Source organism: Myotis brandtii, unplaced genomic scaffold (genome assembly GCF_000412655.1).
Source record: "Myotis brandtii unplaced genomic scaffold, ASM41265v1 scaffold475, whole genome shotgun sequence".
Taxonomy (NCBI): domain Eukaryota; kingdom Metazoa; phylum Chordata; class Mammalia; order Chiroptera; family Vespertilionidae; genus Myotis; species Myotis brandtii.
In genome coordinates, this window is record NW_005368148.1 from 4,028,107 (window position 1) to 4,044,722 (window position 16,616).

General features: G+C 40.0%; 1 protein-coding gene across 1 annotated transcript in view; it reads left to right on the forward strand.

Moving 5' to 3' along the window:
• The window catches only part of LIPM (lipase, family member M), a 24,994-nt gene extending 10,090 nt beyond the window's left edge, over positions 1–14,904 (forward strand). Inside the window, exons 3-9 of the mRNA XM_005875940.2 lie at positions 1,241–1,439; positions 2,293–2,402; positions 7,035–7,171; positions 7,311–7,457; positions 8,946–9,017; positions 10,179–10,250; positions 14,436–14,904. Of these exons, the coding sequence (XP_005876002.2) occupies positions 1,241–1,439; positions 2,293–2,402; positions 7,035–7,171; positions 7,311–7,457; positions 8,946–9,017; positions 10,179–10,250; positions 14,436–14,705 (1,007 nt within the window). The 3' untranslated portion in view covers positions 14,706–14,904. The remainder of the gene's footprint in view (positions 1–1,240; positions 1,440–2,292; positions 2,403–7,034; positions 7,172–7,310; positions 7,458–8,945; positions 9,018–10,178; positions 10,251–14,435) is intronic.
• Positions 14,905–16,616: the final 1,712 nt, after the last annotated feature.

Below are 16,616 nucleotides of genomic sequence, written 5' to 3' on the forward strand. Positions count from 1 at the left end.
CAGTTAATTTGCATATCTCCCTGATTAGCCAATGGGAAGGGTAGCGGTCGTACGCTAATTACCATGTTTCTCTTTTATTAGTGTAGATTGGGAGATCCTTCACGCTGGCTTGTGGGTTCTTTAGACATGAAGCACCCATAATCATTAAACCATTACATATATAGAATAAGCATATATTTGTATGTATTAATATTAGAATATAAATAATTATAAATAACATATACTTACATACAGTATAATATTAATACATTAGGATATATAGTATATTTATATATGTGTATATTTATATGTGTGTATAATTAATATAATAATATCAATAATTATATCTAGTATTTATATAATTATTTTATTATAACATTAATATATACATATGTAATTATATATAGTTATACATTTGTTATATTATACATTACTGCTGAGGAGGCAGGAGAGGCTCCCATCACCACCACTGTACTGGCAGCCATCAGCCTGGCTTGTGGCTGAGCAGAGCTCCCCCATGTGGGAGCGCACTGACCACCAGAGGGCAGCTTCTGCATTGAGCGTCTGCCCCCTGGTGGTCAGTGTGTGTCATAGTGACCAGTCATTCCCAGTCTTTCTGCTGTTAGGGTCAGTTTGCATATTACCCTTTTATTATATAGGATTATATTATACCAGCTCCTGGAGCACTTCAGTATCCTCTCAGGTGCCCAGACAAGTCTAGTAATAATAACTTTACAAAAACAACAATGGAAAAGCATTGGCCTGCGGACCGAAGGGTCCCAGGTTCAATTCTAGTCAAGGGCACATACCTCTTTGCAGGCACCTCTCTGGCCCAGGCCCAGGCCCTGGTCAGGGCTCATGCAGGAGGCAACCAATCAATGTGGTTCTCTCACATCAATATTTCTCTCTGTGTTTCCCTCTCTCTTCCACTCTCTAAAAATCAATGGGAAAATATCCTTGGGTGAGGATTAAAAACAAACAGAACAACAGTGGGAGATGCGTTTTGATTCTTTCTCTGTGCCATGCATTGTGCCATCTGCTCCTTGTGCCCGATTTCATTTCATCATAACAAAAATTCTACTTTTCTGATGAGGAAATCAAGACACATAAAGGTTAAGTAACTGACCAAGATAATCAAGCTAGCAAGCAGCTGAATCAACAATTAAACACAGGTTTGTCTAACTTGAAAGCCTTTGCACAGTAGGGGATAACCAGAAGGGTAGAGAACATTTCCCCCAGTTGAAAATCTCTTTTTTTGTAGGTTCCAGGCCTGTGGTGTTACTGCAGCATGGCCTGCTTGGTGATGCCAGCAACTGGATTTCCAACCTGCCCAACAACAGCCTGGGCTTCATCCTGGCAGATGCTGGTTTCGACGTGTGGCTGGGGAACAGCAGGGGAAACACCTGGTCCCGGAAACACAAGACCCTCTCCATAGACCAGGATGAGTTCTGGGCCTTCAGGTATATGAGAGTCTCGAGAGGAGGTGGACCTGGATGTCTTTAGAAGAACTGGGTAAAAAAATCATAACTTCTAGCATTTGGAAAATTTACTTTGGTTGGCTCATCCATACCCTAATAGGATAGCCCTCAATTGTCTTAATTGACTAGTGATTCTTTTGGAAAAGTAGTGGGGAAAACTACGTTCCTTAAGAAGATTGGGTCTGGTGAATGTGGTGAGAATGGTGGGTGGTGTCAGGTGATTGAGACTGGAATGAGAGAAGTGTATGTCCATTTGCTTATAGATGGATGTCCTGGGACTAACTCTTCTGTGAGTTATGACAAGGACTAGTACCCCCCAGGAGGAGATGAGATCAGACAACATTAAAGTTATAAGGAAACTATTAAGCCTCAGAGACTATCAATTCAACTAACACATTTCTTACAAAAGACTTTTAGTATTTGTATTTAAATTACCTATGGACATTCAACCTGCTTTTTATCTATTTCATCAGAGAAGGGCCCCATAGCATCTTCAATACTTTTCATATAAGTGAATCTGCATGACCATCTGCTATTCTACTAACAGAACAACAGGACACCTCTACTAGGGAGGCAGGTCTTGTGCCCAGTAAATATTCATTGAAGATGATTATTGCTCTGTAACATCTGTAGAAAATAGCAGTTTGCTGACAACCTGTGATTTCTGAGGCACCCGGGCATCACAGGTTTGAAACAAGTCCAAACTGAGTGTTGTGAGGGACACAGTAACCGTCTTGGGTCTGACAACTCAAGGGTTTGTTTATAAACTCCGGGGGCTGTTTTTGTTTGTTTCTGATTATAACTTTTCATATAACTTTGTCTTTTCCTCTTGTAGTTATGATGAGATGGCTAGGTTTGACCTTCCTGCAGTCATAAACTTTATTTTGCAGAAAACGGGCCAGGAAAAGATCTATTATGTCGGCTATTCACAGGGCACGACTATGGGTAGGTTCAAAGGAAAACAGGTTTGTATACTCAGAGGAAATGTGAGCATATGGTGTACAGCTGTGCCTGGGATCAGTCTTCTCACACTTCACTCATCTGGCCTTATTCTCTTCAGCAACTCTAAGAGCAACAGGAAATGGGTATGAAATTGAGGGAGGCTTCAGGTAGAGTAGGTAGAACAAAAACTTTGGAGTCAGACAAATATGTATTCAAATGTTGGCTCTACCACCTCTTAGGTAAATCTCACTGAGCAAATTATTTAATCCCTCTGGCCTCAGTTTCCTTATCTATAAAATGGGGATAATAGCTCCCTCTTAGGGGTGTTATAGGTGATGGACTGTTCAATATGACTGATATAAGCTCTGTGAAGCAAGGCTGTGAGAGCAGTTCCTGGCCCATAGTATGCACTCAGTAAATGCACTGAATGAATGAAACATAGTTTCCAGTGCCTGGCACATAACAGGCAATCAATAGACCCTAAGCACTGTCATACTATACATAGAACTGCTGCAGAGAGTTTACTCAAGTCTTTCTCTCCTTTTATGTGGTTCTCTCACATCAATATTTCTCTCTGTGTTTCCCTCTCTCTTCCACTCTCTAAAAATCAATGGGAAAATATCCTTGGGTGAGGATTAAAAACAAACAAAACAACAGTGGGAGATGCGCTTTGATTCTTTCTCTGTGCCATGCATTGTGCCATCTGCTCCTTGTGCCCGATTTCATTTCATCATAACAAAAATTCTACTTTTCTGATGAGGAAATCAAGACACATAAAGGTTAAGTAACTGACCAAGATAATCAAGCTAGCAAGCAGCTGAATCAACAATTAAACACAGGTTTGTCTAACTTGAAAGCCTTTGCACAGTAGGGGATAACCAGAAGGGTAGAGAACATTTCCCCCAGTTGAAAATCTCTTTTTTTGTAGGTTCCAGGCCTGTGGTGTTACTGCAGCATGGCCTGCTTGGTGATGCCAGCAACTGGATTTCCAACCTGCCCAACAACAGCCTGGGCTTCATCCTGGCAGATGCTGGTTTCGACGTGTGGCTGGGGAACAGCAGGGGAAACACCTGGTCCCGGAAACACAAGACCCTCTCCATAGACCAGGATGAGTTCTGGGCCTTCAGGTATATGAGAGTCTCGAGAGGAGGTGGACCTGGATGTCTTTAGAAGAACTGGGTAAAAAAATCACAACTTCTAGCATTTGGAAAATTTACTTTGGTTGGCTCATCCATATCCTAATAGGATAGCCCTCAATTGTCTTAATTGACTAGTGATTCTTTTGGAAAAGTAGTGGGGAAAACTACGTTCCTTAAGAAGATTGGGTCTGGTGAATGTGGTGAGAATGGTGGGTGGTGTCAGGTGATTGAGACTGGAATGAGAGAAGTGTATGTCCATTTGCTTATAGATGGATGTCCTGGGACTAACTCTTCTGTGAGTTATGACAAGGACTGGTACCCCCAGGAGGAGATGAGATCAAACAACATTAAAGATATAAGGAAACTTTTAAGCCTCAGGGACTATCAATTCAACTAACACATTTCTTACAAAAGACTTTTAGTATTTGTATTTAAATTACCTATGGACATTCAACCTGCTTTTTATCTATTTCATCAGAGAAGGGCCCCATAGCATCTTCAATACTTTTCATATAAGTGAATCTGCATGACCATCTGCTATTCTACTAACAGAACAACAGGACACCTCTACTAGGGAGGCAGGTCTTGTGCCCAGTAAATATTCATTGAAGATGATTATTGCTCTGTAACATCTGTAGAAAATAGCAGTTTGCTGACAACCTGTGATTTCTGAGGCACCCGGGCATCACAGGTTTGAAACAAGTCCAAACTGAGTGTTGTGAGGGACACAGTAACCGTCTTGGGTCTGACAACTCAAGGGTTTGTTTATAAACTCCGGGGGCTGTTTTTGTTTGTTTCTGATTATAACTTTTCATATAACTTTGTCTTTTCCTCTTGTAGTTATGATGAGATGGCTAGGTTTGACCTTCCTGCAGTCATAAACTTTATTTTGCAGAAAACGGGCCAGGAAAAGATCTATTATGTCGGCTATTCACAGGGCACGACTATGGGTAGGTTCAAAGGAAAACAGGTTTGTATACTCAGAGGAAATGTGAGCATATGGTGTACAGCTGTGCCTGGGATCAGTCTTCTCACACTTCACTCATCTGGCCTTATTCTCTTCAGCAACTCTAAGAGCAACAGGAAATGGGTATGAAATTGAGGGAGGCTTCAGGTAGAGTAGGTAGAACAAAAGCTTTGGAGTCAGACAAATATGTATTCAAATGTTGGCTCTACCACCTCTTAGGTAAATCTCACTGAGCAAATTATTTAATCCCTCTGGCCTCAGTTTCCTTATCTGAGGAAAATGGGGATAATAGCTCCCTCTTAGGGGTGTTATAGGTGATGGACTATTCAATATGACTGATATAAGCTCTGTGAAGCAAGGCTGTGAGAGCAGTTCCTGGCCCATAGTATGCACTCAGTAAATGCACTGAATGAATGAAACATAGTTTCCAGTGCCTGGCACATAACAGGCAATCAATAGACCCTAAGCACTGTCATCACACTATACATAGAACTGCTGCAGAGAGTTTACTCAAGTCTTTCTCTCCTTTTTTTTTTTTCTCTCTCTCTGTCTTCTAATGACAATGTCTGCAATTCTGTGCTGGTGTCCTTTTGGTTTTGATGACTTTGTGAGAAACCTTAACTCATAGCCCCAGAGGATACATATCACCTACTTGGGAAGATGGGAGTGGAGGCTGGCTATCCTGGCCCTTTATTAGACCAAAGTCAACAGGAAAAAAATGTGGTTGGCTTAGGTCACAATGAAGGGAGATCAGCAGAGGCAGAGTGTGTGCCATGAGAAGAAGGCTCTCGAGAGGGGGCTGAGAAGGGCTCTGAGCCAAAGGCACTCCAGAGGCAGCCAGGCATCACCCGTGCAAGGGATTCTGAGAGAGGTGAACACTCAGTGGAAACTCAGGGCACACATGCCATGGGTTCATTTTAACTGATACTCTAGTGAATAAAAAGAGACTGGCTTTCACATTGTACTTTCTGGATTTTTCAACAACATTAACTGATCCTAAGGATACTGTGTCTCACCATGTACTTCACAGAAAGGTAAAATGTTATGCCTGCTTCTACTCTCATTTCCAGAGGTCTTAAAACATTTTCCCTATACTAAACTGTTCAACTTGACATGAAGACAAAGGTGCTAATGATGACGTTAAATGTTACTCTGAGAAGAAGGAGGTGGCCAAACAAGCATGGGATTAACTGATCCTAAGGATGCTGTGTCTCACCATGTACTTCACAGAAAGGTAAAATGTTATGCCTGCTCCTACTCTCATTTCCAGAGGTCTTAAAACATTTTCCCTATACTAAACTGTTCAACTTGACATGAAGACAAAGGTGCTAATGATGACGTTAAATGTTACTCTGAGAAGAAGGAGGTGGCCAAACAAGCATGGGACGATTCTATTAGTCAACCGTGGAGCTATTAATGCGGAAAACTCGAACTTGCTTTACATAAAGGGAGGAATTGATGGAAGAAGTTATCTAAAGTTCCCAAATCTTGACATTTGAGGAATTAAGTCTACATAGTCAGAATTAAGCTGGAATATAGGAATGTATTTGAAAGTATTTTCAACCAAGTCCTACTGATGGTACAGTTGGGAGAGTCAGAGCTAATACCAAGTCACGCTTCTGCCTGCCTTTGCATGTGGCTGGCAAAACAAATCATGTAAAGAGGAAAGAAGGGAAGGAACCAGTCTTTCTTAATACTCACTCACCTCCTGGGAACCAGACAGAGTCATGTGATTTTATGTTGTTTTTTCTACCCAACCTCCTTCCCCACAGACTGCAAGCATCAACCTAGACAGAGCCTGTACATGCTCTATTGAAATAGACACACAGTATTTCCAATATAGTGTCCATGCCCTGAATTTATATAACAGCCTTTTTCTCCCAAAAGTTCCACAGAGATTAGCCCTGTACAGTGGTAATTTGGGAAATTTGGCTCTATTTTATAGGTATAGAAACTGAGGCACAGACTGACTTAACTAGTGTTCCATACCAAGTCAATGGCAAAAATAAGAGTTGGAATCCAGTTCCCTAGACACTTGTCTACTACATTACTTTATAATTTGGGTTCCAGAACAATTAGGGAATCACAAAAACCCCAGCAAAAAATTGCTATACCCATTATGGTATTTTACAGAACATGCTTGTTATCAATAAACAAGGCAGTTTTTCTTATTTTTTTCACTGTAGAGATTTGAATTAAATGAAGTAAGAACCATGAACATCATAAGCAAAGTGTCAAGAATATAGTTACCCCGTCTCTCTCTCACAAAGTCCACATTATTATACTGAATAATGAAATTCACCAATTCAATGAGATCCTACTACTGGATATCAAATAAGCGAGATGTCAGAAGGAACACTAAGGCGTTTTTTCCTGCTGTCATTTTTCCCCCTCAATGAACTTATAATTTCATGGGCGAGTTAAGACACAATCACAAATAATTACTGAAATATCTTGACAAAAGTAAGTAAGCATTTTATGAGTTCGAGGCTATTTCGTATCCACACTGACATATTGCTTCTCTTGCAGGCTTTATTGCATTTTCCACCATGCCAGAGCTGGCTCAGAAAATAAAACTGTATTTTGCTTTAGCACCCATAGCCACTATTAAACATGCGAGAAGCCCTGGGACCAAATTTTTGTTGCTGCCAGATATGATGATCAAGGTACGTGACTCCTCAGAAAATTTCTTGTCTATGTAGAAGAGTCTTCCCACCTGATAAGGTAAGATTTACACTTTTCAATTAGACGCACTTATTTTTTACTATGATGTAATGACTACTCTTTTGTTTCCTATTTTTACAGGGATTGTTTGGCAGGAAAGAATTCCTGTACCAGACCAGATTCCTCCGCCAGTTTTATATTTACCTTTGTGGTCAGATGATTATTGATCAGATTTGCAGCAGCATCATTTTACTTCTGGGAGGCTTTAATATACAAAACATGAACATGGTAAGTGAGAACCTAGTACATTCTCAGTTTCCCAAAGCAAAGCTAGAAGTTATTGCCAGTAAAGACTTAGAGAAATGTAATCTTAGTAATCCAGTTTTCCCCAAATACACTAATATGTGGGACATGCTTTAACATGGGTTGAGGTCAGGTTAATGGAAGGACATTGCTAGATATAAACTTCACAGATTATAGATGGAAGTGATACGAAAGCAGCTTTATACATTGAATTAGCAGATGAAAAAAAGTGATTAGAACCCAGTAGTCAAAAGAGAGAATCGCCATGCAGCATCTACCTCTTCTTTTCTACTTGGGTCCTTCTGGACCTTTGATAAGATGTCTGGGAGTTCCAATTTGGCTTAGGTAAAGCTACGAGTTGGAAGGTGGCATAGTGTGGGTTCCCAAGAAGCATACTCTGAGATGGAGATTAGTGGGTAGAGTGATTTTGGGTTATGTGCTTGGGATAACACCTAGAGAAGGGAGTGAAACAGGATTGGGTAGATGGAAGAAAAAAAATTTTTTAAAAAGCTGTGATATCCCCTTAATGTAGCGGTTCTCAACCTGTGGGTCGCGACCCATTTGGCGGTCGAACAACTCTTTCACAGGGATTGCCTAAGACCACCCTGCATATCAGATATTTACATTACGATTCATAACAGTAGCAAAATTACAGTTATGAAGTAGCCACGAAAATAATTTTATGGTTGGGTCACAACATGAGGAACTGTATTTAAAGGGCCAGAAGGTTGAGAACCACTGCCTTAATGGGAACCTCCGATGATCCTACAGGGATTTGTGAAGATGGGATGACCCTTCAGAGCTCTCCCAAGTGCGGTGAGAGGGCAGAGTGTTTATACCCTCATATCAGCCAGTCATTTAATGCAGATGACACCGATACTGGGTGATGCATTGGGCAATACAGCTCTCTCCACCTGGGACAACCCCCCAAGGAGGCCCCACAGTAGAGGGTTACCAGCTGGCAGCTGGAAGAACACATCTTTAATTCCTGAAGTCTCTTTATTCTTTGTTTAAAGTAATACGATTAATAGCTACAATTTAATAAACATTTATTATGTGCCAGGCTAACAATCCTATGAGACAGATATTATCAATTTCCCACTATGCAGATTAGTATCCTGAGATTTAGTGGATTAAATTATTCCCATATCCACCTAAAAACTAAATGGCAGAGCTAGGATTTGAATATAGGCCTGTTCTAGAGTCTTCATCCTTAATTACTGTAGTAAGATTTAAAAAAAAAAAATGAGTTCAGATATCTACCGAGAAGCCATCCTAGGATGAAAAATATAGGTGCTCAGGAATACATTTAGTGGCATGTTTACTTATGTGCATATTACTGTTTCATAGACAAGGGCTGATAATTTAATGATGGTCCCATTTCTTAGTCTGACACCTGGAGATTTGATCTGGACAAAGTGCATGTCTTATGAGTTTTTCCATGTCCCACAAACCACTCATGCTTTGTTACAGAGCCGAGCAAATGTGTACGTCGCTCATTCTCCTGCTGGGACATCTGTGCAAAATATCCTGCACTGGAGCCAGGTAGGAATGATGTTGAATTTGTCCTTTTCCCTAAGTAAGTATCTGTGGGAAAGAGTGCCCTTTTGATAAACCAGGCGTTATTTTATATTTCTTATGAGATGAAATGTAATCTAGAACATTGAAGCTTTTCAGGAGATGGGAGGGAAGGATTGGGCCACGGACGTCTTTAGTGGACCTTAAAACTGTGAGGTCAGATGGTCCCATTGAGATCTTTCTCTGTCTCTCACCACCTCAAAATGAGGCTGGAGAAGATAATTGGAGGCTCCTCCAGCAGCATGGTCAAGTAGTAACAAAAGTGGAAGGCAGGACCAATTACCCAAAGAGGCCTCACAGGAGGGAAAGACTAACCTGCAACACAGGAGGGCAAGTCTTGATCACCAGTCACATGAACTAAAGAAGGCAGAGCTGAAGTAATACATTCATAATGGATTCAAGGATAATGTGAATGCGAATTATCCTTTTACCAGTGAAGAAGCACTGAGCCTAATAATATTGCTCATTGTAGATGATACAATGGAGTGACCTTGATTGATTGTGGAAATAAGGATGGATATAAGGACAGAGCTAGAGCATAACTAACCTTGGATTCTCATGTATTAAAAATACCACTTTGTTTAAAAAAAGGGGGGGATGCTCTTAACTCAAGCAGAGAGTTTTATGAATAGTGATGGCATTTATATATCATAAATATTGGCCCTATCTACTTTCTGTTTTTGTAGCAACTTAGAGTCTAGTGAAATTGTTCTTGTAAAGTTGTTATATTTGCAAAAGAGAGAGAGAGAGAGAGGAGAGAAATATTTTATAGTTAAAACTAAAGAATTCTGAATTGTATTAACTGTTGGTTACCTTCTCGCAATCACCAGGGAGAGCTTTCCCCTGTAGCCCAAGAGTTGTACAGATACCATCTATGAATGGGGATGCACTTCCTGGAGTTGTATGACATGGGGGCCAAGTATGTCTGCAGTACATGCATTTTCTCCCGAAAGGGTCTTCCTCTTGCCTTTGTACTTCCCTGAAGATTATCCTAATGCTGAACAGAAGCCTCAGTCTCTGCTCTCTGCTTCCCCCACAATTGCAGACTTGGGAGGACATTTCCACCCCTCCTCCCACTCTTTTCCAGCGATACATTTGAACGCCATGTACATTTTTGTTTCCTTTTAGGCAGCGAATTCTGGGGAACTCCGGGCTTTTGACTGGGGGAGCGAGACTAAAAATCTGGAGAAAGGCAATCAGGTAAGAAAACCAATACCACCTTTTTGAAGTGCACGACCGGATAGGTCTAATGGCAGTTTACTGTAGAGATGGAAATAAAATATGACTATGCGAGTGGAAAATAATAATCGGGGTTTGACTCCATTTGAAAATGGGGACGTTCAGAGCGTGGTCACAAGGCCTGCTGCCTTCACAATGGAGTAGGAGAACTTCTGAGAGGCTGCTTCCATGAAGGGGGCCCTGGGCTTCGTAGGAGCGAGGTGGAGTGGGTTTAGCGAAGGAAAGATTGTGGTCTCTGGTGGCTACTACTATAAGAAGCCTTTCTTGAAAAGAAACCCAGAAATCACCAATGAAGATGGCAGGAGTGAGGTTGTTTGTATAGTACAATACAAAGACCATTCATCTGTGGTTTCCAGAGACAGGGGTGAGGGGTTGGGTGGGAAATGAGTGAAAGGGATCAAAAGGTACAAACTTCAGTTATAATATAAATAAGTCAGAAGGTATAATGTACAGCATGGTGACTCTAGATGATAATACTGTGTTGTGTATTTGAAAGTTGCCGAGAGTCAATCTTAAAAATTCTTATTAGAAGCAAAAAAATTTGTAACTATGTGTTGTGATGGATGTTAACTAAACTTACTGTGATAACCATTTCACAATATAATACAATCTTATAACTCAATTTAAAAGCCTTGCTGCATAAAGAAAAAGAGCGTTAATTGGTGAATGAGGATTACTGGGTTAGTCTTGCCTCTACACTATAAACTTGTGTGATCATGGCTAGGCCACTTTGATTCTTCAGACCTCAGGTTTGTTTTTTTTGTTTTTTTTTCTCTTTTTATATATTTTATTGATTTTTTACAGAGAGGAAGGGAGAGAGATAGAGAGTTAGAAACATCAATGAGAGAGAAACATCCATCAGCTGCCTTCTGCACATCTCCTACTGGGGATGTGCCCGCTACCCAGGTACATGCCCTTGACCGGAATTGAGTGTCACATATAGACATTTTTTGATATTTGCAACCATAGTAAAACAAAGATTTATATTTTTGATATTTATTTTATATATTTAAATGCCATTTAACAAAGAAAAATCAACCAAAAAAGTGAGTTCGCGTGTCACCTCTGACACGCATGTCATAGGTTCGCCATCACTGGACTAGATCATTCTTAAGAGTTCACCCTGGTCACACATATAATGATTCTGTAATTTTCAAGTAAAAACATTTTTTTCTATTTTAAAAATATTTTTATTGATTTCAGAGATAGAGAGAGAGAGAGAGAGAGAGAGAGAGAGAGAGAGAGAGAGAAAGAACACTGATGTGAGAGAATCATTGATTGGCTGCCTCCTGCGCATGTGCCCTGACCAGGAATCGAACCGTGACTTCCTGGTTCATAGGTTGACGCTCAACCACTGAGCAAGCCAGCCAGGCAGTAAAAAAATATTTTTAAAATGCTATCACATTATCTAAGAAATGTGTAGTCAATGCTGTAGAATAAAATTAAAAACAAATGTTGTATAGAATCAGAAGTAGACTTTATACTCTTCTGAGCATAAAATCTTCACTGAAGATTAGTAGTAGCTTGTGTATGAATATAAACAAACATTGACCCTACAAATTTAAAGCGGAGGGAGCTGAATAGATACAGGCAAATCTTTGAGTACCATAGCATATGTAATATCCATTTCTGTACATCAATCTAGATATAAAAGGCTAGGAAATTGGACAGACTGTGCAATGCCCATGAATAGCAAACTCTCTATCAAAGGTCTGCTCCTTTTTTTTATTTTAGCTCCATCTTCACCATTTCCTAAAGCATGTCTTTAGAGGAAGCATTCCAGTTCCAAAGTAGTTTTAAGTTTTCACATTTAATGTCATGAGTTCTAGGAAAATCACTTGTGCACAGTAGGTGCCAGAAAACGGTCTGATGGTGGGAAGGAAGATACAACACCCACACACAAAGGTGTCGCAGAATCACAGAACCTTAGCACTGGACCTGAATTCAATTCAGTCTTCTCACCTGTAATATGATTTTAAAACATATATTACTGGCTCCATAGAATATTCCAACCTTTCATATCTAAGTTAGGCTATAAAAGGTGTTTCTGATGATCAAATTCTGATGTTTGTGTTTGGGAAGTTTTCCCATACCAGCAAGCAATTCCCTGAACACCAGCAAGATGTCCTACAGTTCTACCCAGTGCTGGGATAGCATCAGATGCTATGGCTTAAGAGCCTACAAGACTGCCTCCCTCCCACTTCTGATGCCAACCTGGACTTCTGACCAACTGGCTATAAATCAGAGGTTTCCATGACAACTCCCTCTGGCTCAATTAATTTTCTAGATTGGCTTACAGAACTCAGAAAAACATTTTACTTACTAGATCATCAGTTTATTATGAAAAGCCAGTTGGAAAAGATGCATAGGGCAAGGTATACGGGAAGGGGCACAGAGCTTCTATGCCCTCTCCAAGCGCACAATTCTCCCCACATTTCCACTTGTTCACCAAGCTGGAAGCTTTCTAAACCCTGTCCTTGCTGAGTTTTTATGGAGGCTTCATTACATAGGTATGATTGATTAAAAATTTAGCCATTGGCGATTGAACCCAAGAGGTGTGAAACTGGAAGTCCCAGCCCTCTAGTAATATGATTGATTCCACTGGCTAAGAGCCTTCCTCTGGTTCCAAGTCACCTTATTAACATAATGAAAGATACCTTTATGGCTCTCATTTCTTAGTAAATTCCAAGGGTGTTTTTGGGCCTGGGCTGTGGTGGAGACTAAAACAATAGAAATGTATTCTTTCCCAGTTCTGGAATCAGAAATCTAAAGTCAGGGTTTGGACAGGGTTGGTTCTTTGGAGACTCAGCGAAGCTGCCCCATGCCTCATGCCTCCCTCCTAGCTTCTGGTGGTTGCTTGTAGTTCATGGTGTTCCTTGGTTTGTAGATGCATCACTCCATTCTCTCAACCTCTGCCTACATCTTCACATGGTTTTCTCCTCTCTGTCCCCTGACCTTTTCTTCAAAGAACACTTGCCATTTGAGGGCTACCCCAATCAAGTATGATGTCATCTCTGGATCCTTAACTAAGGGTTTTAGGAGCTCTGTGCCAGAAATGGGGATGAAAACCAAATATATATTTGTTATTGTACATTACAGCATCGCAGGCTATAACTCCAAATGTTTAGAAAGTCACAAAATGGCACAAGGACGGCCTGGATTGGAACCTCAGCCCCAGGGTGGATTTTCCAAGTAAGAAATGGGCCCCAACATTCCTGTGGAAAGTTCTGGGTGCTGATTAACCTCAAGGGCTGAGCCAGCCAATCTAATTTTGTAGCACTGCTTGAATAAGGGAAGTTCTCAAGGGTTAAGACTCCTAGACACCCTTCTTTGGGTGATGGGTCACTAGAGCAGGGATCTAATTTATACCTTCCCTTGGTTCAAACTACCTATGTTCCAGTGCCATTGACTTCCCATGTTTTTGGAGATAGTCAAGCGGGGCCTGCTTTTTTAAAAAATATTCTTTTTAAATGATTTCAGAGAGGAAGGTAGAGGGGGGAAAAGATAGAAACATCAATGATGAGAGAGAATCATTGATCGGCTGCCTCCTGTACGCCCCCTATTGGGGATCGAGCCCACAACCTGAGAATGTGCCCTTGACCGGAATCAAACCTGGGACCCTACAGTCCATAGGCTGACACTTTATCCACTGAGTTAAACCAGCTAGGGCTGGGCCTGCTTAAAGGCTTTCTATAATCATAGAAAATATCTGTGCAGCCCCAGAGCAGAGTCCTTCTCAGTAAGTTCCATTCTCTTGACTTTCTCTGTAGAATATCTCTAACTCTGGCCTCATGAAACATTTGTGAAGTTATCTTTTAAAGGTAAATTATGCTTAAAATATTTATTAATAGGAAGAAAAATAATTAAAAAGTGATGCTTAAAGTGCTAGGCAATTTACATGTTTTCTCATTAACCTAGTAAGTGATTACAGATATCCCCATTTCACAGATAAAGAAACTGAGGTTCAGTAATTTTACCTTCAAGTAGGTGCTGAAACAGAAACTCTAAATGCAGATCTGCTTGGCTCCAATGCCTGTGCATTTTTTTTTCCCATCACAACACACATTTAGAATGTTTATTTGGAATGTAAATTATGAGTTTGGAAGTTCAAATGTGATCTACAGCTAACAACTTTTCTTTTTCTAGCCAACTCCTGTAAGGTACAAAGTTGGAGACATGACGGTCCCTACAGCAATGTGGACTGGAGGTCAGGACTGGCTTTCAAATCCAGATGATGTGAAAACACTGCTCTCCGAAGTGAACAACCTCATCTACCATAAGAACATTCCTGAATGGGCGCACATAGATTTCATCTGGGGGTTGGATGCTCCTCATCGTCTGTACAATGAAATCATACATATGATGCAAGAGGAGGAGACCAGCCTTTCCCAGGGAATGTGTAGGCTCAGACTGTGAAGCATCTGATACTGACAAGTCATAGGAAAAACCTTGTGGACAATGGGGCTGGGGTCCATGAACAGAGGATTTTAAGGATTTCAGGCATTGAAAACCTATCCTATCAGTAGAAGGGAAGAGGAGAGGGGGAGGAGGGAGGAAGTTGACTATCTATTCCTTCAGGTTTCCTGTATTTGGCACTAAAACTGACATTAACTTTTTTTTTAGTTAATTAAACTGCTCATTGGCTGAACATAGGTTTCATGTGCTATTATATAGTCTACCATCTTGAAGGGCAGGTTTTATTCAAGAGCTAGAAATTATCAAAACATTCTCTATGTCACTCAGGTAAACTTCCCTAAAATATGTCCTTATTTTTCTATAAGCCATATTTTGGGAATAAAGTAAACTGAAAAATTGGGTTGAGAGAGAGGTCTTGAATCTCTGGATTATTGTTGACTTTCAAAAAATAAATTAGACATTTTCGTCTTATTGCCATAGAGACAACACTACCTCAGAAAGCCAAGCTACTTTAACAATCAATCAATCAATCAACAAACAAACTAAAACAAAAAAGTCAATGTACAGTGTGGATAAAATATATTTTAAGCATCTTCACAACAAACAAACTAAAACAAAAAAGTCAGTGTACAGTGTGGATAAAATATATTTTAAGCATCTTCAAAAGGATCAAGTTGTATAGTTGAGTCACAGATGTCATACTTTTGTAGAATTTTTATGAGTTTTCCAATAAATGCAGTACACACTGCATAAAGCATGTATGTGTATTTGAGTGCCTAAATTCTAGTCCAAGCTTTTTTGGGGGTTGCAGAAGACCTTTTGATTAGAAATGTATGACCCAGCTTTCTGCCTCCAGAAATGAAAAGCTGGGAAGAAAACTTTGTAATGTCAGCAACATAATAAAACGAATTGTCATGTATGTTATCCTTTGATCTTGACAAAGTTACTGTTAGACAATTTCCCTGCTCATTAAAAAAATCTGGTTATTTCTTTTAAAAATTGTTCGCTTTTCACACAGTTTAAAATATGACAGATATAAAGTATATGAGTAATTGTACAATTTTGCAAAACTCTGGGACCAATAGCTCAATTTTTTAAAAAATATATTTTCATTCATTTCAGAGAGGAAGGGAGAGGGAGAGATAAAAACATCAATGATGAGAGAGAATCATTAATTAGCTGCCTCCTACTGGGGATCTAGCTGCAACCCTGGCTTGTGTTCTGACCAGGAATTCAACCATGATCTCCTGTTTCATAGGTTGATGCTCAACCACTGAACCACACCAAATGGGCCCCATAGCACAATTTTGAAAACTTCTGAATTGAAGGTATACTGGTGTGTGTGTCAAAGGTATACTGATGTGCGAAGTTCATGTTTTAAAAATATTCTAGAATCACCTGCTCACTCAGTACAGTTTGAATGGATCTTAAATAATTTATTAAGATACATTTAAGGGCTTTAGAATCCATATCTACACACTACTACTTTTCTCACACAATATGTGCCTTAAGGCCCTATACATAGTTCAGTAAATATGCCTGGATTTGATATTTATTAGAACTTTGTTCTGTTCAAGGATGGCAAATCTTTCATTCTTAGACATATTTGTTACCACATACTCTGTGGCTTAGTTTATATCTAAATACACTCATGATTCAATAAATCATTAATTTCTAAAAAATACATTTCTTTTCACTCTGCCTCATTGACAAAGGAGTTGGACAGATATTTTGATACCCTATTTCTCATCCAAAAGTCTAATCCAGATACTACCTAATAATATAGCTCTATTTCTTTTTTTAATTTAAATTCTTTATTGTTTAAAGTATTACATGAGTCTCCTTTTTCCCCCCATTGACCACTCCCCAGCCACCCCCACGCCCCAGCACATGCCCTCCCCCCCCACCCCC